Source organism: Alternaria incomplexa (assembly GCF_024043165.1).
Source record: "Alternaria incomplexa strain BMP 0042 chromosome Unknown scaffold_11, whole genome shotgun sequence".
Taxonomy (NCBI): Eukaryota; Fungi; Ascomycota; class Dothideomycetes; order Pleosporales; family Pleosporaceae; genus Alternaria; species Alternaria incomplexa.
The window spans coordinates 502280-526950 of NW_026249860.1; the positions used below are offsets into that span (position 1 = coordinate 502280).

The window sequence follows — 24671 nt, forward strand, 5'->3', positions numbered from 1 at the left end:
CAATCAGCTCTCTTCTTCCGAAAATTCCCGTCTAAGAAGTTCTGAGGAGCTATTTGAGGAGCTATCTACCATCTACGCAGATGTGTTCCACGTCCTCCAATACATTGTGCAAGGCGAATTCCACAAACCCGGCAGAGAACTTGGAGTTCACTGGTTTCCCACCTTCACATACCGACCCTGCTGTTTCCCGTGTCAGGAGTCATACTACCTACTCGCGTCGGCTGGACGCATCATCCTAGAAAATGCGGATGCGGATGGGAATGCGAGAAAATTCCCAAGACGTCAGACCCGGGTGCAATTCATCAAGGAAACGAGAGCATACTTGCGCAAGGCTTGGGAGACAAGTTGGAAGAACGAGGTATATATAGAGGAGAGGAGACGGTTCGAGCGGATTATGGGTGTGGGTGTGGATGTAGATCCGTGGTCGGTGCAGAAGAGGTCTAAGTGGGTTGCGCCTTCGAGTTCAGGGCGAGGCCCTCGTGGTTGTTGTTCACCGTCACAACGATGGAGGAGAAACAAAGGAGACGGTTCGGGCGGATTGCGGGTGTGGGGGTAGATCAGTGGTCGGTGCAGACGGGGTCTAGTTGGGTTACGCATTCGAGTTCAGTGTTCCCTCGTAATTGTTGTTCACCGCCACGCCTATGGGGTTTAAAGAGAGAGCTCCTGCTGCTAAACAGTGTAGGGTGATTGAGAGTGAAGACTCTTTTGTTTCAGGCGCGTGGGAAGTTGATGGGTAATGGGTTTGCAGTTGTTCTTCATGAAGTCGCATAGAGAGTGTTATTGACATTTCTTATAGATCGCTGACCCCGATTCTAAACTTTGAAGTAATATACATGCGCAGTAATTCGACCCATCCCCATGTAAACTTTCGCATCTACCGATGATGAGCACTCTGTCCTGCATTTCTGCCCGTAGCACTTGCCTCAGCAGCCTATTTCTGATTATGCTTAGACATGCTCACCAATATCTCCGCAGCAACTTGTTCACTGATCACCCCAGTCAATCTCGGAGTCTTCTCCACAGCCCCCTTTGTCTTCCTCTGGACTTTCGTACCAACCGATGGAGTAGTCTTCTTAGCAGTTGCCTTAGTTTTTCCTGGAGCTTTCTTCGTTGGAGGATCACACTTCACACAATCATTTGTCGCCGGGTTGGTGTCTTCCGTCAAATGGACTGTATGACATTTGGTGGGGAACTTGCTTCCCGCTGGTGCTAGTACCCAGGAATCTGGACATCGGACTGTTCGGTTACCGCTTTCCAAATAGGGTGAGTAATCTTTGCCACTTCTGTGACATTTAGGACATTTTTTGGGGCGGACGCCTGTACACATGTTCGGAGTATGGTAGGTAAATGTGCTGATTTGTGGGTTTGGTGGACGCGCGGCTTTGGTGGCGCTGCTGTGGGATATGGATAGGGTCTCGAGGTTGCTGGATGTGAAGATGGCTGAGTATGTGGTCGATATCAAATCGATGTGTTTAAGTTAAGTGGTCTTCTGTAGTGCTTTCTTGACTTGTGGTTGTGTATTTGTAGGGATTTAGATATGTAGGCGACTCGAGAGCGGTTTATATTTTACAAATAAGCTGAATTTCTCAATTCTATCGTTGAAGAGCTGCTACATCACAGTGTACATGTAGTCATTCTGCCATTCAAGTAGCACCACTATCTCCATCATCAAATCCGCCCTATTGATCTCCCCACAACTCCTTCCTCTTAGTCTTCACATCCTTGTCAAATCTCTCCTTCGCCAGCCTTATTCTTTCCAGTCTCTGTTCGTTCGGCGTCATCTTCCCTTCTGCCTTCCTCTGTTCAAATGTCTTCCGTGATATACAGACTGCACAGTCCCCTTTCTTTCCAATCTGATCGCGCATGATGGATTCGCATCTAGGCCCTGAGGGTTCCTTTCCTGTCATTGATTTGATGAATGCCGGGCATCGGATCCATTTTGTACCGCCTTGGAGGTAGGGGTCGTGGCCTTTGCCGTTGTTGCCGCAGTCGGGGCAGACTTCGTTGTTGACGCCGATGCACATAGTTAGACGTGGCGATGTGTGATGAAGTCGCGGGTGGACGCTTATTGTATGGCAATTAGGTGGCTTCTGCGAAGCTTATTTGGTGGTAAAGATAGGGATTCCGAATTTGGTAGAACTTCTGTGCAGTTCCTGGCTGTGTCGTTTAATCCCAGTCGATGTGTTTGAGCGCAGTGGTTGAGTCTGGTTATGACTACAAAACTCTGGAGAGCTAAATTTATGGGCGGTGTGTTTCTAATACACGCTTCACTGATAAACTAAAATTCACTACTTTGTCGTTGAAGGACTGCTGTATCACAACAAGCATGTGCGATGCTTCGTACACAAATACCTGATCATGTAGCCATTATGCTTGTTACCTGGAGAGAAATTCAATAGGGATGTGGATGTTGAAGTGCCCTTGAATCGAATGGAGAAGAACTCATCAGTCGTCGTTCTCAGACTTCAAGACTACACACGAGGGTATGACAAACGCAGGCTTCGACGTGCTGATGTCGTCATGATCTGGGTCGATTCACACGCCCGAGTTCGACATCAATACTGCATGTTCAACGAAAGCTTCACAATCTTGCTTAGGAATATCTTCTGAGCCAGGTATAAGATCCTAGACGTGGCCAGTGTTCTTAGGCCATCTTCTTGACTATATTTACCCCAACTAGACACCAACTTATCACATCATACAGGCAGGCCTGATTTTACACACTTCCCAGTCCAACCAATCGAGTTACATACCAACGACATCATATATCATGGCGGTCGCAAAACCAGCCATCGCTGTTCATGTCGCTATTGATCCACGCAATCAAGGACTTCCCACTGATGACTACGATACCGACGATGAGTCTTATCACAGTGAAGTCAGCGATGAAGATACTAGAGACAAAGTAGAAGACGATAGTGATGTGGAAGAGGAGTTTGATAGCAAGGTTGAAGGTACAGGGGACGATGAAGATGAGCACTTGGAAGACAGCGACGTTGACGGCAGTGACTATGAACGAGCTTCAGACGATGAGACATCTGAGAGCGACAGCGAACATGAAGACGGCGGGTCGCCACATCATAAGTCAGCTAGCAATATTCAGACACCGCCTGTTGGCTACCCTCAAAAGTCTTCCGTGGTTCCAGAAGCACTGAGGCCAGGACCGAATGGCCACGATCCCCGGGCAATGCCTCCGCAGCAACGCCAAATTTCTAGTCTAAGAGCTCCAGTGCATTCGTATACGCCTTCTGAACTGCGACAAGCAGATCGGCGCCAAGTTATCTCTATTCAACACCAGCACTTCCAAGATGTTGCTCCGTCTCCTCCGCAAACTGCGCAAACCTCCCAAACAAGCCTGCCGTTATGGCAGCAGCCCTACCAGCATTCGATGCAAGAGGAGGAAGCGGAAGACGAATATGAAGAATATATGGAAGAAGCAGAAGGGGAGGAAGAAGGCACCGACGACTACGACGATCTAGCGCGGGGACCGATTGTTCAAAGACAGTCATACGAGTCAGCAGGACGTCAAATGCAGATGCCTTCTCAGGATCAGGTAATGGAGCGACAACGCCAAGAGCAACTCAGAGCTGCACTGGCAAAGAAAGCTTCAGACGAGCGAATGGCGCAAGAACAGGAAGCGGCCGAAGCCGCGGCGGAAGCAGCGCATTATCAAGCGCAGCGACAACAGATCCAAGCCCAAAGACAAGAAATCGACAGAAAACGCCAAGAGAATATGCAAGCTGCCATACAACAGAGACAGCTAGCGCAGCAGCAAGCGCAGGAAGAGGAAGAGGAAGAAGATGAGCTCGCAGCACAGCAAGAAGCTGCAGAAGCGGCGGCAAACGAGACTGCCCAGCGAAAGTTCGAATACGCACAGCGTCAACAAGCACTTCAGATGCAACGAGCGCAGCAGAAGCATGCGGATGATGAACTCGCCGCCAGGGAAGATGCGGACTGGGCTGATCAGGAAGCTGAAAAGGCCGCGGCACAGCAGCAGGCCTTCCAGCAGCAGCAACAGTGGCAAGAACAGCAAAGAGCCCAAGACGATGAAGAGTATCAGGCACAACAGCAGGCACAGTACCAACAGCAACAGTTGCGAGAACAACAAAAAGCCCAGGAAGTTGCAGATAAAGCTGCTCGGAAGCAAGCAGCAGACGAAGCCCGCCAGTTTGCAAAGCAAGAGAAAGATGCGAAGAAGGCGGAGGAGAAAGCAGTAAAGGATGAGAAGAAAGCTCAAGAGAAGGAGCGAAAGGATGAAAAGAAAGCGGAAGAGAAAGAGCGAAAGGATGAACAGAAAGAGGCTGATCGAGAAGAACGTGAGACTCGTCGAGTGGAAGATCAGGAGGCCAAACGCGAACGAAAGGCCGAGGAGGATGAACGGCGGAAAGAACAGCGCGAGATGGACCGTGAAGCCCAGAAGGCTAAGCGGGCGAATGATATAGAGATGAAAAGGACACGGGCAGAGGAAATGCGGGAACGTAAAGCCGAGGATGCCGTTCAGCGACAACAGCAACAGGAAATCGATAGAGAAGCCCGCAAGACTCAAAGAGAACTCGATGCGGCCGAAAAGACTCAACGAGCACAGGAGCAAGCCGAGCTCAGAGCAGAAGAAGCATCTCAACGTATTGAGGAACTCTCCATGACACAGGAGGCCAGAAAGGCAGAGCGAGAAGCCCAGAGGCAGATGCATTTGGCTGAAAAGCAAAGCACGATGGACGAAAAGGCTGCTCAAGCTACCCATAGTATGGCAGAGCATGCCATGGAGCAAGAAGCAAAGCGTTCCGAGCGGGAAATCGAGGTTCAGAGACGCCAGGCCGAACTAGAGGATAAGAAGGCTCGACGAGCCACTGAAGCTGAGGAGAAGAGATTAAGAAAGGAGAGCGAAGACGAAGAGCGAGCGCACAAGAGGGCTGGTGATCAGGAAAAGAATACTCACCAACAAGAAGAGAGGCAGCGTATGCAGAAAGAGGAGGACGAGCGACGGACGGAGGCTGGTAATGCCATGGCGAGACCGCAAGCCGATGGGAACAGGGCAGCTGGAGGGCATGATGAAACCCAAGGACATCATGATCAACAACATGGCAGTCATTCGGACGACAATCATGGCCACCAACAGGGTAGACACTCAGATACGCAGCATGGCGACCCTAGAGGTCCTAATCACGCAAGTGGAAATCATCAAGATCACGCAAGACAACCTGGACAACAGGGTCAACAAGATGGTCGCCATTGGGACGGTAACCATGGCCACCAACAGGGAAGATACCCAGCTACGCGACATGGCGATTCTAGAGGTCATGACCATCCGGGCGGAAATCATCCGGATCACGCCGAAGAGGGCCGTGGTAATGGACTACGTCAAGAAAGACACCCATATATGCAGCGCGGCGATCCTAGAGATCGTGGTCACCAAGGTGAGAATCACATGAATCACGCCAGTCATGGAAGTGGTGATGAACTACACCTGGGTATGCACGGCGTACCAGGACCAAGGCAACACGCACAGGCGGGGCGAGAAGCGCAGGAGGCAAATTTGGAGGCTGCGCAGAGCCCTAATAGCCCCGTCGCTCAAAGCAAAGGCATCAACAACGGAAACGGCACGAATGCGAACGGTGCCAAGCAAAAACCTGTGATGGATCGAGAATTGGTCTTGCAGGGAAGAAAGGACAGGAAAGAGGCAAAGAGGTTAAATAAGGCTGCGGGGAATGATGCCAATTCTCAACAAGAGAGCGCAGGTGAACCGGTTAAGGAAGGAACAGACGACACACAAAAAGATGCTGCTAAACGACCTGCGCGTACGGAGGCTGGGATAAAGGAAGCGCGGGAGGTGAAGAAGAACGCGAAGCAAGACAAGAAAGCCGCGAAGAAAGAAGCTAACGCCCAGAAAGAAGCTGCTGCCTCGGGTACCAGACATGACGATACGACTAAAGATCAGAAGAGCGCAGATGATCCAGCCAGAGGAAAGCAGAGCGCAGAAGACAGCGCAAAGACTCATCAGAAGATTGCCGACCACACGATTACCAACAAGACGGTCAACAACCAGACAATCACCAATCAGACGATCACCAACCGAACGATCAACAACGAACATGTTACGAACGCCAAGACCGAAAAGGGACCCTCGAAGAAGGACATCATCGCAAAGAAGAGGACCGAACGGAAGGCTAAGAAAGAGAAGGACGCTGAACATAAGGATTCTGAAAACAAGGGTTCCGAACACAAGGATGCTGAACATAACGACGCTGAACTTAAGGAGAGTAAGAACGGTGGAGCGAAGTCAGACAGTACAGACGCAGACTCCAAAGCCGCCAACAAGAAGGCTAAGGATGAGAAGAAGGAGGCGGATGCAAAGAAGAAAGCCGAAGCGAAGGAAGCAGCCTCGAAACTGGAAATGGTGCACAAGGCTGAGAAAGCTGATGAGAAGAGCGAAAAGAAGGGGGGTGAGAAGGTTGGTAAGGAAGTTGTTCCATTTACCAACAAGCATGCCGATAAGTCTGGGGATCCAAGTACTGCGAAAGCTGAGAAAGAGGCTAAGAAAGCGGAAGAGGCCCAGGAGAAGCTCGAAGCTAAACGACTCGCATCTGAGAAGAAAGCGCATGACAAAGAGGAGAAACTGAAGCAAAGGTCTCTCATAAAGCATGAGTCCTCTGATGCCAAGAAAGCCGCCGAAACAGAGAAGCATAGACTGAAGCTCGCAGCCAAAGAAGCGGCCAAGAACAAGAAGCCCGAAGCTAAGCAACTCGCAATCGACAACAAGCCACATGATAAGGAGCAGAATTTGGATCACAAATCCAGCGCGAGTGAATTCCAGTCGCATGAAAGCCATACACAGAGCTCTGAACATCGACAATTCAGCCTATTCAGATCGAGTGCGAAGCATGAGACCACGGATACCAAAGCTGCCGAAAAGGCGGAGCAACGGAGGCTGAAGATAGTAGCCAAAGAAGCCGCAAAGGGACAGAAGCTGATAATGCAAGCCGAAGCGAAGGAACAGAAGCTCATCACGCAAGCTGCAGCGAAGGAACTGCGCGCAGCCTCTAATAAAGCTGCAAAAGAACAGACACTCATACCACTGGCCACCGCCAAACAAGGAGCCGCCGCACGAAGAGACCAAGAAAAGGAAGAGAAACGTCAGAAGAGGAGAGAAGCCCGATTGATGATTGAGCAGCCGAATAAGGAGCAGAGTTTGGTCAAGTTTGGACGGAGAGAGCATGACCAGCCGAAACAAGAGCAAAGTCTGGTCTTGTTTGGAAAGAAAGGCCATGATCAGCCGAAGCAAGAGCAAAGTCTAGTCAGATACGAAAAGAAAGAGCAGGATGAAGCCGCCAAGAAACGGCGGCAGGCAAAGGAAGAGGAAGAGAAACGCAAAAAGAAGGAGGACGCCCGCGTCGAGGCAGAGCGTCTGAAAGGAGAGCATGTGAAGCTCAAAGCAGAAAAAGAGAAGCTTCAAGCCCAGAAGAAAGACAAAGACAGAGCGGAAAAGGCAGAGAAGGACAGACTAGCAGCAATCCAGAAGAAAGAGAAGAAGAAGCTTAAAGCTGAGCAGGACGAGAAGGCCGAAGCTTTAAAGAAACAGCATAAACAAAAGGAAGAAGAAGAGAAACGCAAGAAAAAAGAGGATGATGAGTTCTCCAGGGCTCAACATCTGGCAGACCAAGCGAAAGGTCTAGCCGCAAAGGAACAGAAAGATAAGAAAGAAAAGGAAGAGAAGCGCCAGAAGAAGGAAGACGACGACTTCGAGGCAGCGCTTCGAAAGGAAGAACTAAAAAAAGCCAAAGGAACGCAAATCGAGAGGGCTAACCTGGAGAAGAAAGAGAAGGAGAAGCATACAGCAGCCGACGCAGCTCGTCGGAAAGCAGAACAAGAGAGGACTAAAGCTGAGCAGCAAAGGAAAGAGAAAGCTGCAAAAGCAGCGAAGGAGGAGGACGACGCGTTCAGGAGAAAACTTGATCAACAGCATCTAGAGTGGGAGGCGAAGAGGAACGCTGCGAAGAGTGCTCCGAAACCAGCGGCCGCGTCCAGGCCTACAGGTGCAAGTCATGCTGCTCCTACTAGGAAGGCTGCTCCTGCTAGAAATGCTGCTCCTGCTAGAAGGCGGAAGTAGATAGGAGGTCGAGACTGTTCGGCAGATGCTGTAGTAATAATGTACTGGTGGTATGTAAATTTGTCCATGGTGTAGCGCGCGTCTTTCTATCCTCCCAACCTCCATGTGTAAAGTACTCCACGCCTAAACCACACTTCCACAAACTCTTACATCTCCCCAAGCTTCCCTATTCACACCCCTCCAAACTCTTCTTATACTCCTCCCACAACTCCTCAACCCCCTTCCCACAACACCCCTTCCACAACGCCTCCCCATCATACTTCTTCTCCCTCATCCCCTCATTCAACCTCCTAACAACATCCTCCCCATGCTCCTTCTCCAACCACTCGAGAAAATACCCCGTCCGCTCATATCCCGCATCCCACTCACAATCCCCATGCCTCTTCCAATGCGGCGGCGCAAACCCCGCCTTCAACCTCACCCAATCCGCGACACCTTCTGTCAACCCCGTCGGCGCACTCCCAAACCCACTATGCTGCCAGCAGTGCACCATTTCATGCACAAGTACACCCAGTATCTCTTCTTTCTGCCGCGACTCAGGTACGTGCGAGATGTAAGACGTGTTTAGATGGATTTCCTTGTGGTCGTCGTCGAGATCGAGGCCTGTTGTGTATGCGACGCCGTCCATTTCGCGGAGGACTAGGGTTACGGATCGCGTGCCTGGGATGCATGTTTTGGGGAGCCCGCTGTAGAGGTGTGTGAGCACGGTCGCGACGGCGTGTTCGAGCGCGTGCGACGCGTGTGTGAGGCGCAGGAAGGCGCGGGTGCCATTTGAGGAGAGGTCGCGGAGTTCGAGGCGGAGGAGAGGTTTTCGCGTTGGGGTTACGGCGTCGGTGACGAGTGGGAGTTGGGTAGTGGGGTCGGCGAGCGTGGTTGCGTTGGTGGTGGTTGTGTTGAAGGGGTGGGTTGGGGGTAATGCGGAGGATTGCGGGGCGGGTGGGGTGGAGGACGTTGGGGTGGTTGATGACATGGTCTGGTATTGCTTTGGTGTCTTCATTGATTATTTCTGTAGAGGATATCGGGTTTTCTTTTATGGAGGAAGAGTTGGAGGGTTGTTGCTGCCTAGATGTGGTGCTATGGTACGCAAGAGCACTGGAGACGCGCACTGGTCCTCGGCGAACGATAAGATACCGAGCCATGGTAACCGCAAGGCCTTATTCTCATCAAACCAAACAGTTCGTCTAGGTTTACTGACCTTCTATCTTTCTTCGAATCTAGTCTATCGTCTAGTCGTAATCATCATGGTCGTAGAGTTCTGCAAGTACGCATGGTGTGCCCGTGCGGACTACAGTCTATCGCTTATCCCCATCATATGGATCCATGCATCTTCTCACGAACTTTTGAACACCTCTGGGAAGATCTTCCGTAGCTCCTGTAGGCTCCTGATCTGGTACTTGCTTGCTGGCTGAGCAGGTGCGGGATCTTTCTCGTCAAGCAGATGCGCCGTCTTCCATCCCCGTCCCTCTGCTGCCTTGCAGTTGATGTAAGAGTCATCTGTATCAATGTATCAGTAAAGTGCAATAATATGAGATGTTCTGAGCACTCACCGACGAAGTAGCACTTCTCGTTCGACTTGATACCCGCCTCTGCCATCGCCTTGTCGTACATCTCTACATGCGGTTTGCAGTAGAACTTGTCCGAGCCATAGTCGCAGAAAGTGATGCCCTCGAACAGATCATCAATCTGCAGAAGCTTGACGACGCGCTTACCATGGGTGATGTACGCATTGGTGAAGAGCCATAAGCGGCACTTGCTTGTGTCGATGTCCTCGATCAGCTTGCGCAGTTCGGGGTTGGGCTTGATGACATCTTCCAGTGGTAACGCGTCATCTACTTTGCTGTTGTACTCTAGTGCATTGACTTTATGGTGTCGAACGAGCCCTTCAATCGCGAGACCATATTCGCGGTAATAGCGGTAGTGGAGTTCATTGGCGTCTTCTTGGGACAAGCTGAGGTGATTCTGGAAGAACTGATCGATCAGCTCAGCCATCATCCGGTGGATATCAAGACTCTTGGAGTAGAGGCAGTTGTCAATGTCGAAAAAGAAGACTGGCTTCTCGTTCTCGTCGACCCGGGCGTTGCTGTTTGCTGTTGAGTCATGTTGAGGTTGCGACCGGTACTCCATGGTCTCTGGCGGTGCTGCTGTGTTGAACGGCATGATCTTGGTTCTTTTGATAACAAACACTCGAAATGATGATTGATCTCGGATATCGAAAAGGTGGGATATGGGTTGTCTAGGTAAGTGGCGCTGGAAGATTCCAAAGGTTGTCTGCTTAGTGTAAGTTTCGAGTTATGACGCACAGGATATAGTGTTGGCGTCATACGTTGTCGCAGTATCACAGACCAAAAGAAAGCCAATCTTCAATGTTTCTCTTGACTAGATGCGATTGCTGCATTCACGGTTGTAGAAGGCGTGATGGGTACATGGAGAAGTCACCATCCCCTTCGGGCCTAGTGCTGGCGCTGGCGCGTGCACCTGCTGAAAACCAAAACGCGCCGTGGCTCCGACATTCATTGCCCACTCGCTGGCGTGTTGCTCTCCATACACTCATTCCCCTTCATCATCTTCTCACCCCGCACAGCTGCGGGTTTCGCCTGTATTTGTATAATCGCCAGTCTTGCGCTCGCTTGTTGGTGTTCAGTACTAAAGTCAGTTCGCGTCTGTTGTGATGGCAGCGCCAATCGCTTCCATGTCGACAGCCGCAGTGCCGTCGCATCTGAACAGTGCCAGCGCAGTGTCTGCAGAGGTGCTTCGCGAGGCCGAGTTCCTCCAGAAGATTTTGCAGATACGCGACCAAGTGCTTGCTAGCCAACACCCGCGTATTCATCTTCCACCCAAAGTAATTGAACAGGTTGCACCGCGTCTTCCGCAGACTGCCTCTAGCAGACCCACCACCAACGGCACACCCAACGGATCTTCATCGCAACTATTTCCTCCGCGTCCAGCATCTTCAGCACGCCCTCCCACGTCTCCTATACCCCCTACACAACGACCCTACTCGGCCAAGTCGTCCTCTTCGAGCATCGATCCCATCTTGCTCACAAAATCCGAACACCTGGTCAAGGCGGAACAGCAGCTCAAGCGGCAGCAGATAGAACGCGCACTGAAGGACCAGTTCGATAAAAAGGGCCGTGGCAACGATGCAGACGAGCGAGAAGCTCTCATCGACGTCGAGCAGTGTTTGATCAAGGCCCACCAACTGGTCCCACCTGTATCTGGCTTACCGTCTGCGACTAACAACAGCGACGACGTTGAGTCATTTGACGAAAACTCGTACTACTCTAGCAAGGCGAACAGTTGGTCCTCAGAGGATGTTGATCGCGCTGACCACACGCATGCTGATGCAGCTCCACTGACATCACAGGCGCAGCCCACAGCTCAGCAAGTGAATGTCCACTCTCGCCCAGCCGAGCCCACTGTGATCGACCTCGACGAAGAGGCTTATGAGCCGGCCGATGACATAGAAATCTATGAGCCTGAGCCTGCACAGCTGCACGAGGAAGGCGAGGAGGAGGAAGACTACTCTCCACCTCCAGCCGAGATTGGTCCAAGCGAACCCTTGAGGGGTCGGCAGCGCAACCGCCATGGCGGCACGAACGGGTATGATACTACAAGATTTCTCTTCTCACTTCTGTTCTCTTCTCGCACATTGAGTCAGCGACCTGCTTCGCGACAGGTTCGTCCATCCAGGTTGTGGCATGACCCTGAGTCTGGTAGCGAGCGTCGCTGTATTATGGGTCACCATCTCTGCTGCCTTGAGATCAGTCATAGCTGTCCTTGCATATCTCTATTCCAATTTCCTGTCTTCCATCTATTTTCCTTCTTGTAATCATGCTAACGTTTCGCAGATCACGCCGTCAAAGTCCGACCGGTCCCGCAGCACCAGTTCACAACCCTCGCAAGCGGAGACGGGAAGAGAAACGCGAGCGCGACGAGAAGAAGCGTCAGCAGCAGGCCAACAAACGCGTTGTCAACTCGCCAGAACCGTACATCAAGGAAGAGCCTCAGTCACCACCTCCTTTCGCGGCTTACCCCGACTCTCAACCTAGTAAGCGTCGTGCGCTACAGCCTCATCCTGATGAGGTAGAGCTTGTTTCTGCGCAAGGCAGCCCCAGAACACAGCCGGTCTACTACCGCGACCCGGAACCTATGGCACGATCTTACCGCGAGTACGATGAGCCCTTGTCCCCGACCGTCATACGCACGCCGCAGCGGAAATCGTTGCGCGACGAACAGGACCTCAGGCGGGTCGCAAGTCTGCAATATGCTCGACGCCCCTACTCGCCAGGTGGCGTCAACGAGATATACGCAGCGCCAGAGCCTCGACAGATTCGCGCAGCATCGCATGCATTTGTCGAACGCGCCGAGGCGCCCGTTTTCCGCGAAGCCTCAGCCCGCCCATCAGCCGCACCCAGATACGTACGCGAACGTTCGCGATCACCTATACATGAATACATGCCCTCTCAGCCGCTCATGGCTCCGCCGCCACGCAGAATTGTGGTGGATCAGTATGGACAAAAGTACTATGCGGCACCAATGGATGCGCGAGAGTCGATGGCACCACCTAGCAGGCGAGTGGAAGTTGAGCCATACTACGAGCGGGCTGTAACGCGGGAGCCCACGATGCGTGCACCGGCACGACCAGAAATGTACGAAGAAGAAGCTGTTCAGAGAATGCCCCCGCCTCCTCGACGTTATGTTGAGGCCTCGGAGCCTGAAATGATTGAGAGCCCGTACAGGCAGAGAGAACCCTCTCGCCGTCCTGTAGAGGTGGAATACCGCGCTGCGCCACAGTACGAGGAGATGGGTCCGCCACGAGAGTATGCTTCAGCGCGATCGTACAGTATGCGGCCAGAAGTTATTCGTCGAGAAGTGCCGGAAGGCTACGTCCGACACGAGAGCATCCAGCCGTCGGCTGTTCGCGCCTCACAGCCTCGATTCCGTGAGGTCAGTGTGATGCAGGAGCCTTTTGATGAGCGTCGCTATGTTGGCGCACCTCAGAGCAGGCGATATGTTGAAGAAGGACCTATGGAGGTCGCTTCGGAGCCGTTTGTGGGCGAGCCGCGTCGCACGTACATGCGCTATTAGCATGGTGGAAGTGTAGCTGTAGGATAGTTTGGTTAGTGTTTGAGACGAAGAGAGTGTTAGTCTTGTAGAGAGTTGTAATAGTCTGTAGCATTGACTAGGCACTGTTGACCCAGTGTATTCACTTCATGCAATTCGATAGTATCAGACGCGACAAAAAATATGCAGTTCAGTGACTCGATGCAGCAGTGTCTCAGTGCCGCATCCGCGCAGGACGCTTCTCGGCTGCGGTGCCGACTAGAGGGTGAGATTTGCCTGATTGAGCCTGGCGAGCGGGCAGCCGTCATCGCACTGCAGGGGAGACGTAACCACGCTCTGGGCTCTGATACCAAGAGATGTGCAGAGGCAAGCTCTCGAGGTAGTTTTTGGGCGATTTCGTCACACGGACTGTTTCTCCCGCAACCGAGCCTGTTTGATGCGTGTGGGGAGGGTTGCGTAGAGGGCGATGAGCGACGACGGGGAGGTGTATTCTAGATCTCTATTCTTACTCGGACATGGCATGATGGTGTAATGCTTGAGCCAGCCTTGTCGAAGCGTCAGCTATGCTCGTTTAGCGATAGGCCCGTGGGCGCTTGCGACCACCACACGACGCAGCACACTCGCAGCATACAGCGCAGCACACATTGCCTGAGGCGACAGCGCACGACACACGACCAGAAGCAAAAAGCAGCGCGGGTGCAGATTCGAGGGACCAATCTCGCGGGCGTGTGGTGAGTGCGACGGGGTGAATGGCTTCTTTTTGTATGACCCACTAAGGCGCCCCTCGGCCAATCAGCGGCGCGCACCGCCTCGCTCGACAGCTGCTTCCCTCTCCGGTCTTCCCAGGTTCCTCGTCCACCTTCTCTCCTCCCACCACCTCCCGCCCGCCAACACCTAGGGCGTCTCCTCACCCACCATGCACAAACTATCCAACTTCCCGGCACAGGCCCGCCACGGCTGGGAGAAAATGGCCCCGTCGACGGCCTTCTCCTTCTCGCGGTCCAACCACGAAATGCCCGTCTCCGCCCCGATCAAGCGTCCCTCGACGGCCACGTCCGCCCCGCCCGTCATCGCGCCCGGCACCCAGGTCAACGTCTCCTTCAACGTGCCCTTTTCCTCCAACCTCGCCGGGCCCGACCCGGACGACATCATGTGGGCGAGCCCGGGGGCAAAGGCGCGCTGGACCCATCCGGAAGGCACGGCAGACCAGACGCCCACGCACAAGCTGCCCGTTCACGCCCAGAACGTTGACAACCTGCGGAACCTGTGCAGAGAAGTGAGCGAGCAGACCGACGGACGCGTCTCGGCCAACGTGACGTCGGCCGAGTCCAAGCCGCTGCCCGGCCTGCAGCGGGGCCCGCTGCGGGCGCTCGTCACCAACGTGTGCCTGTCGGGCGAGCTCGAGATCGTCAACTCGATGCGCTGCCGCATCCTCAACTCGACGCCCATCTCTCTGGTAGGCTGCTGATGCTGCGCACTCCGCCTCTAGCCCACATGCTGACGTCTTGGCACAGCGATCGTCTTTTGTCGATATTGACTCGCAGCTCATCATCGACCCGCCCACACAGAACGTCAGAGGCGCCGTGCTCAACCAGCTCGACCTCATCTCCAAGGCCACCAAGGCCGACATCTTCCTGCTCATGCCCAAGCAGCCCGACATCGAGACGGCCAGCTTCCATGGCAACATCGACACGGGCATGGACCCGCGCCTGCGCTGTGCCATCTACGGCGACCTCGAGACCATGGAGCACGCGAAGACGCGTGTGCTGATTATGATCGACCAGATCGTGAGTTCTCAGAGCCCCACAGATGCCCGCTAGCGCACCATGCTAATTCGATGCCGTCACAGCTCAAGCGAACCGTCGATACCATGAAGCTCGAGCTCACCATGCACACCCTGATATGCGGACGCGGGCGCAAGAACATCAAGATGATCGAGTCTGCCACGGGCACCGCCATCTACTTCCCCCCGCCCTTCCCTCGCCTGTTCGGATACACGCCGCCCGGTGCTCAGCGAAGGCCTGATGACCTAGTATACATTACGGGTGAGAACTCGGAGAATATACTGCGCGCCAAGCAGCGTCTGCACGATCTAGTCATGTCCACCAAGGTCTTTGTGAAGCCTGTCATGGTCACTGATACCAAGCTCGATGCCATCTTGCTCGAGCGTCTGGACAAGGTGCGCAAGATCATCGAGAACAACGGCTCGTACATCCTATTGCCCCCTCTTGGCGTTCAGCGTGGTGTTGTGCGTGTTCAGGGCACTGACGTCTTGCATGTCGAGCGAACTGTGCGCGAACTGATGCAGCTTGTAAGTTCGACATGTTCTTCATCTTGGATCTATACTAACAAGCCTTAGGCCGGCCAATTCTACAGTGCCTCGTGGTTCATTACCCACCCCGACCCCACACAGCGCCCACCCACACCCGCCGACGTTCGCGCCATGCTCTCTGATATCTGCATCAACTCTGGCGCCGAAGTCAGCTTCGAAAAGCTCAACTTCCACATCTATGGATCCGACGATGCTGTCAGAGCCGCACTAATGGTCATCAGCAACATCCCATTCGTGAAGAAGTCGCAGTACAACATGAGCGTCAAAATTGAGCTTGCCAATGAGCACAAAGAGTTCGTCAGTGGTAAGAAGAACGGCAAGATCAACAAGATCATGAGCCACAGCAGTGTGCAAATCGTCTTCGATGGCTTCAACGAGTACAACTTCTACATCGTAGTCCGTGGTGCCCAGTACGAGGCTACAAAGAACGGTCTAGACCTTGTCGAACAGGAGATGCCTGCTTCCATTTCCTTCCATGTCCCTGATCAGTACCACAAGCGCATTATCGGCATCGGTGGTCAGCACATTCAGCGCATCATGAAGAAGTATTCTGTCTTCGTCAAGTTCTCCAACGCCATGGACCGTGGCGGCTTTGGTAAGGAGGAAGATGACATCAAGGTCGACAACGTCATCTGTCGCACCCCTGCGCGTAATGCTCAGAACCTCGACTTGGTCAAGCAAGAGATCATGGACATGGTTGAGAAGGCCGACGCCGAATTTGTCTCTGAGACCATCAACATCAACCGTCTGTACCATCGGGAGCTTATTGCTCGTCTAGACAAGATCGATGAGTTGGAGAAGAAGTTCAACTGCAAGATTACATTCCCTAGCACTGAGGAAGCCAGCGACATTGTTACAGTGTCTGGACCTGAGTATCAGGTACCTTTTGCAGTTGACGAGTTCTTGGGTATGGTTCCAGAATCCCATGATCTCGCCTTCCCATCTACCACGGAACTCAGCGAGCACATCCGCTCAGCCGAGTTCAAGGCTGAAATACTTGACAAGCTCAAGACTCAGCACGAGGTCGATGCCCAGCTTCAGCAAGCGCAGACCGAAACTGTCGACGGCAAAGAAGAGACGATTGAAGCATTCCACATTGTCTTCACCAGAAACAATGCTGGCGGACTCAAGGATGCCATCGATTTCTTACTTAACCACCTAGTCATGCATGGCCTTGACACTAACACTGTTCGTGGAGCTCTTCCACGTCCCAAGTCGGACTCTTTCGAAGACTCTCTGCCATTCTTCGAGTCCAAGCTGCTTCAGCGCGCAGAGCCAGCTGTCGACAGTACCGACTCACCTACACGCTCTCACTTTGGTGATGATGAGCCTCGTGGTATGCTCGACCGCCTCCGCAAGCCAGGCAGCATGTCGTCCTTCACGTCCATTTTCAACGGACGCAAAAACACCAACTCACCTGGATCCCTTTTCAAGCACGCTTCGAGCAATGCTTCCAAGGCATCCCTCGCCAGTCTGGAATCCACCGGTAGCTACCGCAACCCGTGGAACGACAGCGGCATCAACCTTGCGGACGACGAGCACCACAACAACGGCTGGCCCATGCCAGCACCTCGTTTCGAGTCCAAGTTTCCTTTTGGTTCCTCTTCGGCGGCGCCTGGGGACGTGACCCCTAGGTACGACCCGCGGGGCTCCGTGGACAGCGGGCGCCCCAGTACTTCTCATTCTGCATCTGGATACCCGGCCCCTATTGGGCCTCCTCGTTAAGTGATACACCAATCTCGAACCATTTATTTGATACCACTACTGTAACCGGCCTTTAACGACGAATACCCCGCTACGCGTTCATTGTCTCTTGTACGTGTGCGACGACAAAAGAATTATACCCCCTCCTACTCTACGGCGAAATATCCCACGTCAAAAGCCTAGCCTGGCTGGTTGTTGTTGTTGCTGTTTGCGTTTTCTGTATTGCGTTTGTCTTTTTGCTTGTTTACGGGCGTTTCCTCCCTTTTGCTTTGCTTTTGCTGAATGATTCCCCGAATTACGGCGCAAAAAGAATATATACCAATTTGCTGCTTTTGTGGATTTGTTGCGCTTTTGTGCGTTCGTTCATTGTGCGCTCACTACCGCTGTGAGATGAGAAGGAGGAAGGGATATACGATGGGACGATGATACCCCCTGCCGGCACTGCCTGCCAGCCGGCCGTCGTGAGACGGACATACTGGTGGGCTAACGATATGGTGTATGGGTAGAACATTTGGGTCTTTTGGTATAAAACACAGGGGGTTGACGTGTGCTGGCTCAATGTATCGAGCGGATTTTCTCCTATCTACTCTCTCTTTTCTCTCCACTCTCCGTGTTGAAGAACATGGGCATGCTGGAGATGTGAGGATAAATGATAGATGAACGGAAGGCACATTTACACCCCATGGTATTCGCCTCGTTTCGTGCAATGTGATGCTTATGTTCGGCTGGAGGTGAGCGTGCTCCATGTCTGCAACATCAGCATTCTCCCAACAGCGCATGCGCATGAATGTTAGAAAGACTCTTCACGCATTTTTCGCCGGAAGGACAGATAGTAAAGTCCATGAGATTTGGTGGAATGTGAAGAAATAGGCATAACGAGTTTCAGAGGTAGGCCGATGAGACATCCAAGGAAGCCAGGATACAATCCCGCTACTTCTCATATTGTAGCGATGTAGTGGCTGAGAGAGACTCATGGGGTCGTATTTCCAACCGCATGATCACTTTTGTTACAAAATCATGGTGTGGCAATGGCTGTCGATTATTTAGCAGTCTCATGAACTCCATGACAACTCTCCGCTATTTGAGGACGAAACAGGCACAATACATAATTAGACAATCTTGAATGTTATTCTTAGTCACTTGGACCGATTTGAAAGTTCATCTAAGGTACAAAGCCTTCTGTAGTGACACTGTCAACTATCCTCATCTTCGTCCGTCACTGAATAGTGTTTCCTCCTCCATCATGCGTCGAGCTATAGATAGCATCGTGTGATACAGTACAGTCCAAACAAACATATAAAGCAGTACAAGTCCGCATCACCCGACGCACTAGTCGTCGAGCTTCTTCAGAGAATCAAATCTATTCTACCGCTTGGTCTTCTTCTTGGCGGCGACGACCTTGAAGTTGCTTGAGTCGAGAGGTTGCTGCGCCTGTTGTTGCTGGATAGTGCTGGCGCCGCCCTTCTTGGCGACTTCAGACCAGCCACTACCTGCGGCCTTGTTCTCGGCAGGGGAAGCAGTGTTGCGTTCGTCAATGATGCCCTTGTCGGCGAGCTTGCGGCGGCGGAGGAACTCTTCAGCGAAGTGGCGCGAGTCGAGTGTGTTGGAGGCGGAGTGTACAGATTCTGTGATCAGCTCGGCGTCGGCTGGGAAACTGAGGAGAGAGGAGACAAAGTCTTCGGCTATTGAGAGTTAGTCTGTTGTGCGAAGAATTGTTAAAGCGGATTCTTACCATTGATACCCTTGTTAAGGTCATGACGGAGCTCGTTGACAGCCCACTTTCGGAACTCCTCTTCAGCGTTGAGCTTTCCAGATTGTCCTCCCATCGTGGCACTACGCGTAACAGCGGGCTTCTTGGCAAGCGAGGGTACAATGGTTGAGCTAGCGGAGCGAACGGCGGCAGGCACAGGAGTGGTAGTGCCTCCTGGTGTCTTGACCTTACCACTTGCACCAACAGTGGTCCATGCAGTGCTGCCAGCAGGCATAGCAGCAGCCAGCACAGGGGTGCTCTTGCTTGCCAAATCAGCATATCGCTTACCACCCGATGGAGCTGGAGCGGCGGCACCAAAGGCGTTCGCAGCTGCAACAGCCTGTGCAGTAGCTCGTTGCTTTCGAGCTTCCTCTTCCTTCTGGATCTGCTGTAGGGTCTTCTTGGAACTAGCTGTGGGCTGTGCGGCGACCTTGGTGGCAGCAGGCTTTGTCCAAACAGATGCATTGGTCGCACTGGGCGTTACAGGTGACGCACCACTCGCCCAGGTCGAGCTTGAAGGCAGGCCAGGTTGGACTGCGGGTGACTGGTTCTGAGCTTGCATCTCCTTCTCAAAGGCCTCGCGGCGAGCTGCTGCTGCGGCAGCCTCGCGCTCTGCAGCCTTCTTGGCTTCCATCTCTTGGATCTCCCTCAATGAGGGTCCACGAGATGCGTCAACAGGTTCCTTCGCCCAAGGCGCAATGGATACACTGGGAGTGTCGGCAGCGGGAGTTGCCGCACCAGAACGGGACTCGGTGTTGAGGTTTTCAGCAACGATGGGCTTCCTCTGAGCAGCTGGGGCGGGCAGTGGAGACTGCGATGGCGGAGGCGGGAACGGGAAGATGGCGGGCTCGACTTTATTCCATGCGGCTGCCGGTTGAGGGGAATGCTTCGCGGAAGCAGCTTTCTGAACCTGTTCAGTAAGTGACAGGGTCTCTTGACCAGCAGCATGTCCCTCGTTGTGATGCTCGGCTTGATGATCTTGTGCTTCGCGTTCCTCGGGAGAGGCAGGCTCGGATTGTTCTTGCGATTGCTGAGCAGACGAATTTGAAGGCTTTCCAATAACACCTTCTGGTGGAGGAGCTGCCTTGGATGATTGTTCCATGTCCGTTTGGACTCGCAAGTCGTTGAATTCCGCGAAGCGGTCGGCAAAGTTGCGGGCATTTTGCATGTCTTCAGGGCCACCGGGGCGAATCGCGGCGTCATGCTCAGCCTGCTCACGCTTGAGTCGAGCACGGTCGCCAATCACAGAAGCCATATATTGTGCGTGCGCATCAGAATCTTGCTGCTGACCGAAGGCAAATGGAGGCTGGTTGTTGCGTCCGAGGTTGAGACGGTCCATCATGCCGGGCATGTCTTGCTCTCTCCTGTTGTTCATCATGTCCATACCGGGGCCGATAGGACCCAGACCGGGGACAGGACCGGGACCAGATCTGAAAGTGTTGTCCATAAGCCCTGGAACAGACGCTCCTACCGTGGTGCCATGGGTAGGCGATGGCTGATATCCACCTGGAGATGTGATACTACCAAAGCTTGGTTGGCTATGTAGGCTCTGCGCGCTGGAGTGGTGGTTGAGTTGATTGGGCAAGACTCCTCCCATCTGAACCTGACGGGCAAGCGCTTGTTGCTGCTGAGCCAGGTGCTCTTTTTGGCGAGCCATGAGATACTGCTCCTCTTGCTTTCTGCGCTCGAGGGCATTCTGTTGTTCGGCAGTAAGGGTGGTCCCAAAGCTTGGGAAACTATTCGCGAAAGGAGGCTGGGCGCCTGGAGCGGTAGCAGTACTAGGGCCAGCACCTGCCCAAGAATTGCCGGGCTGAGACGTTGCAGGGCCATGCGGAATACCGATCTGAGGGACCAGGAAGGGCTCGCGGGAGTTACCGATTCGCCGAATAAGCTGGGCCAGGGGCTCGTAATCGGGCTCTTCAGCCTTCTTCACCAGCAGCTCAGGCGAGAAGAAGCCGGCCTTGTACCAGTCGTGCATCTCTAGGCCGGAGAACGGTCCTTGAACGTTGCCGGAAGGGTCGCGATAGATCCACCTCATCCTGTCAGGCATAACCATCATCCGCTGCTGAGGCACAGGTGGTTGACTAGAAGCTGGGCTTCCAACGCCTGGGGTCGATGGCTGTGCAGTCCTAGTCGGGTTAAGAGCGGCCATAGAGAGTGAAGTGGTAGCCATATTCGGAGGCTGTCCGGACGAGCTATGGTCGTCATGGTGGGCATTGGAGAAATCTTCAAACAAATTGCGGTTTGCGCGGAACGGGCTTTCAGTGTCACGCGCTGGTGCCTGTCCACCAAACGCATTTCTGCCAAAGGTACCTGTCATGCTATGTTGGCGGTCACCATGCGAGGAGTTGTCGTCAGCGTGCGCTCTGTTCGGGTCATTGGATCGCATCTGTTCTTGCATCGAGGGCGGGAACAGAGAGCCAAGTCTACTAGAACGGCCTACTGTGGCATGACCGAACAGCGAGCTGCTTCCCAGACCAGCCAGAGAGGGCGACTGAGCCTCGCCAACATTTCCGAAAGCGCTGTCAAAGCCACCCAGGCCACCACGTTCGCGAGTCGGAGTGCCCATAGTGTGGTGTCCAGTAGGCCAGGCTGCAGACCCTCCGAGACCAGGCAGGCCACCAAGCCCAGGCAGAGTTGGGAATCCTCGAGCGGGGCCAACGCTGGAGGTTTGGCTGCGATCACTAGCTGCAGTTTCGAATGGTGCGGACACTTTGCCCAGACCTCCGAGCCCACCAAACGCGTTGTGAATGCTCGAGTGAACAGACTGGTCGATATGGAAGCTACTCATACCAGGGAAGTGTGCATTCTGGTCGCCGGAATCGTCCGAGTCGTCATTATGCTGATCTCGTGCGTGGTGCGGGCTCTGGTATGGATTCGTGTCCGTCGGGCTCATTGGCTCGTTGCCTCGATGGGGTGATTGATCCGTAAAGTTATTCCTGTTGTACATGTCGCGAAGACCAGTGTCGGCGGTCGTCATCCCAAATGCGGATAATCCAGAATCGTCGCGGTGGTCGGGGCGGTGGGGCGTTGCGAAATTGCCGAAGCCTTGTGGCCGGGGCGGGCTAACGTCTTCGCCGCGCAACGCAGCACTGCCAGTTGGGTGGTCGTCTTCGGGGAATGGATCTGTGTCGTTACTCATTGGCCTGTTGGTGCGAGATTCCATCCACGAACCGCCTGCCTTTGAGGACTCTGCCTCGCTTAGCCTGCCCAAGTTGCTCATGGAAGCTTTCTCTTTCGGCCCGTTCCCGAAGTCCTCGATGCTCGGCTTGCCCATCAATCCCTTAAACCGACTCTCACCACGCAGACTCCCGTAGCCGGGCTTTTTCTCAGACTGCGGCGCTGCAAAGCTTCCAAAAGCGCCAAAGCCACCACCAGGAGTCGCAGACCAGGGCGAGGTACCACCACCTGGGCTGAAGGGCGCGGTAGTTGTGCGCTTTGCAGAGCCAAATGCACCAGCGCTGTCGGCCCCGCCTTTTTCTTTTTCACGCTCCTCACCGGGGCGACCTTCTACAGGCTCCTTATAGTCTGTCCGACGGCGTACCAGGGCGGGCGGCGGTGTGACGGCACTGCCTTCTTCGCGCGCGAATCGTGAGGTGGCGGGCGACGAGGGGAACGGATACGCGTCGCTGGTATCGCGGCGGCGGGTGCCTGGGCGCGCGCTCGTGGGCGAGGAGATTCCGTAGGGAGTGCCTGGGCCTTGCGACACAGACGTCTTCCGGAGCGAAAGGCCTTCCTTGGGAGTACCGTCTTTGTTCTGCGTGGGTGGTTTGAGCGGCGAGTTGACAGACGAATGGAAGATCTAAGCGAAGAAGCGCGCGTTAGTACATGCTAGGAAGGTGCGATGGGGTGAGTGCCTACTTCTCTCTCATCGTCGGTCATGTCAGTCAGGCTGAGTGGCAATACGCTACCATCTCTGTCCCAGCACTGGTCGACCCCGCTCGGCGCCTCCCTCTCCCGACCGTGGTCGTCTTTGCGGCCCCAGGAAGCACTCGAAGCACCGTTCGTAGCATGAGGCTCCCATCCACCCATGTACAAACTAGACAGTCCGTCGTTGAGGTCGCTCGACGCTTGCTGTATCCGGAACAGCTGTGTCAATTGATCCCGCGAGTAGCGACCCTCGAACGAGCTGCCATTGCGGCCAGGCTGTGCGTGGGGCGGGACATATACGCCGGCGCTGGTTGACGAGTTCTGTGGCGCGGCAGGGTCTCGTGAGGATGAGTGGTTCGTTGAGCCGGAGAGGCTTGTCGCGTGTGAAGGTCGGCGGAATGTTTGCGTGGCACCGTTGGTACGTCGAGCCCTGGTATCCGGGATTAGTGAGGGAGCCATGGTGGTAACGAGGGATGTAATAAATAAGGAAAAAATTAATCTGTGTCGTGCCTATCGATTTGACGTAACAAATGTGCTGATGTAGCGCGGAGTGGTGTTCACATGGGGTGCAGTAGGGCGGACTTACCAGTCAGCGCCGGAGTCGGGACGCGCTGGATTCGCACTGTTTCCTGCAGCTGCCGAAGCAAAAGAAGTAGGCGCCATTGTGTGGTGGTGTCGTAGTGGGTGCGGAAGCGGCTATGAGACGAAAGCGTGGTGTCGAGGCCAAAAGATTTAGTGTGGGGATTGTGGCAGGCGAGTGGTGGAGGCAGGTGCAGTCGAGATGATGTCAGGCTTGCAGCGGTTTGGTGCTAGGAGCGTCGGGAGTATTGGCACAGTTCGTCGTGGCGTAGTTCGGGTGGGAGATGTAGTCGTATTGCGGCGACAGAAGAAGAGCTTCAACCATCGGCCAACATTTGAGGTTGGCTGGAGCCGAGATGGGCGCACGTGACCTCGTCGTATTATGGGGACTGGGTTTTTCTTCTTCGTTCCCGCCACAACGCGTCCACGCGTCGCGCCTGCCGAATCTAATTGACTAATGACGTCTTATTCGGATATCGCATCCATGCCTACGTGTGATTACCCCTACTGTGCCTTCCAATGTTCTTCGTTCTCCAAATCTCCAAGTCAACCTGCTGCAAACACGGCAGGCACGCCTCGATCCACATACCCAAGACATGCCCTTGTGAGGAAGGGGAAGGTGCGATGTGTCATCTCGCTCCGTCGCATCGGCCTGGTACTCGCCGCGGCATTCTTCCAGGCCGGCTTCATCAACCTTGACAACTACCCATAACGACTCATTCCCCGACTGTTTGCTGTTCTGTTCGCTGAGGACCGTTTCGCATCGTCATTGCCGCACTCAATTCCGTCGGCTTCTCGCCTTCGACTTGGAACAGGATTCTCTGCCATTCTTCCTGTCTGTAGCTGTCATATTTGGGTCTCTACATTGCAGCTTCCATTTGGTTTCCAACCGTATTGCTGGATTCCGTCCAGTCGACTCGCATCACCAAAGGAACATAGTTTGCTCTCTTTCCGATAAGCCAGGTGTTTGCTTGGACTCTACTCGTACACCATAGTGACACCAAAACGCCAACCACTGCTGACCTTGTGTCGTACAGGCCTGCTACGGCCGGAGCATCGCCTTGCCAGCGACAACTTTTGTGCTGGCCTCACCTGGGTTCCTAGTGACTGCATCGCGTTATGTGCCTCCAACCATCCGTACATGACTAGTTTACGGACAGCTCGTGGCCGTCACAGGTACATTGACCCAGCTAGCGGCACATTTGCTTTACTACAAAGTTAGCTATGCAGCCCGGCCAGGTTTCGGAACTTCTTTCGCCTTTTATGTA

General features: G+C 53.8%; 6 protein-coding genes across 6 annotated transcripts; 3 read left to right on the plus strand and 3 right to left on the minus strand.

Annotated features, from left to right (window-relative positions):
• Positions 1-2770: 2770 nt before the first annotated feature.
• Positions 2771-8104, plus strand: J4E90_007578 (uncharacterized protein; the record flags this gene model as incomplete). Its single annotated transcript, XM_051437113.1, is given in 3 exon segments — positions 2771-4994; positions 5011-5414; positions 5507-8104. The coding sequence occupies 3 exon segments, from the start codon at positions 2771-2773 to the stop codon at positions 8102-8104; spliced, it is 5226 nt and encodes a 1741-aa protein (XP_051288859.1).
• A 166-nt stretch (positions 8105-8270) lies between these two features.
• Positions 8271-9101, minus strand: J4E90_007579 (uncharacterized protein; the record flags this gene model as incomplete). The annotated part of the gene is made up of 1 exon (XM_051437114.1): positions 8271-9101. One exon carries the CDS (start codon positions 9099-9101, stop codon positions 8271-8273), a length of 831 nt encoding a protein of 276 aa, XP_051288860.1.
• A 333-nt stretch (positions 9102-9434) lies between these two features.
• On the minus strand, positions 9435-10261 carry J4E90_007580 (uncharacterized protein; the record flags this gene model as incomplete). The annotated part of the gene is made up of 2 exons (XM_051437115.1): positions 9435-9598; positions 9652-10261. 2 exons carry the CDS (start codon positions 10259-10261, stop codon positions 9435-9437), a joined length of 774 nt encoding a protein of 257 aa, XP_051288861.1.
• Positions 10262-10793: 532 nt separating this feature from the next.
• On the plus strand, positions 10794-13192 carry J4E90_007581 (uncharacterized protein; the record flags this gene model as incomplete). The annotated part of the gene is made up of 2 exons (XM_051437116.1): positions 10794-11704; positions 11953-13192. 2 exons carry the CDS (start codon positions 10794-10796, stop codon positions 13190-13192), a joined length of 2151 nt encoding a protein of 716 aa, XP_051288862.1.
• Positions 13193-14084: 892 nt separating this feature from the next.
• J4E90_007582 (uncharacterized protein) lies at positions 14085-17225 on the plus strand (the record flags this gene model as incomplete). The annotated part of the gene is made up of 4 exons (XM_051437117.1): positions 14085-14624; positions 14683-14955; positions 15018-15479; positions 15528-17225. The coding sequence occupies 4 exons, from the start codon at positions 14085-14087 to the stop codon at positions 17223-17225; spliced, it is 2973 nt and encodes a 990-aa protein (XP_051288863.1).
• Positions 17226-18569: 1344 nt separating this feature from the next.
• On the minus strand, positions 18570-23487 carry J4E90_007583 (uncharacterized protein; the record flags this gene model as incomplete). The annotated part of the gene is made up of 4 exons (XM_051437118.1): positions 18570-18886; positions 18937-22756; positions 22816-23254; positions 23411-23487. The coding sequence occupies 4 exons, from the start codon at positions 23485-23487 to the stop codon at positions 18570-18572; spliced, it is 4653 nt and encodes a 1550-aa protein (XP_051288864.1).
• Positions 23488-24671: the final 1184 nt, after the last annotated feature.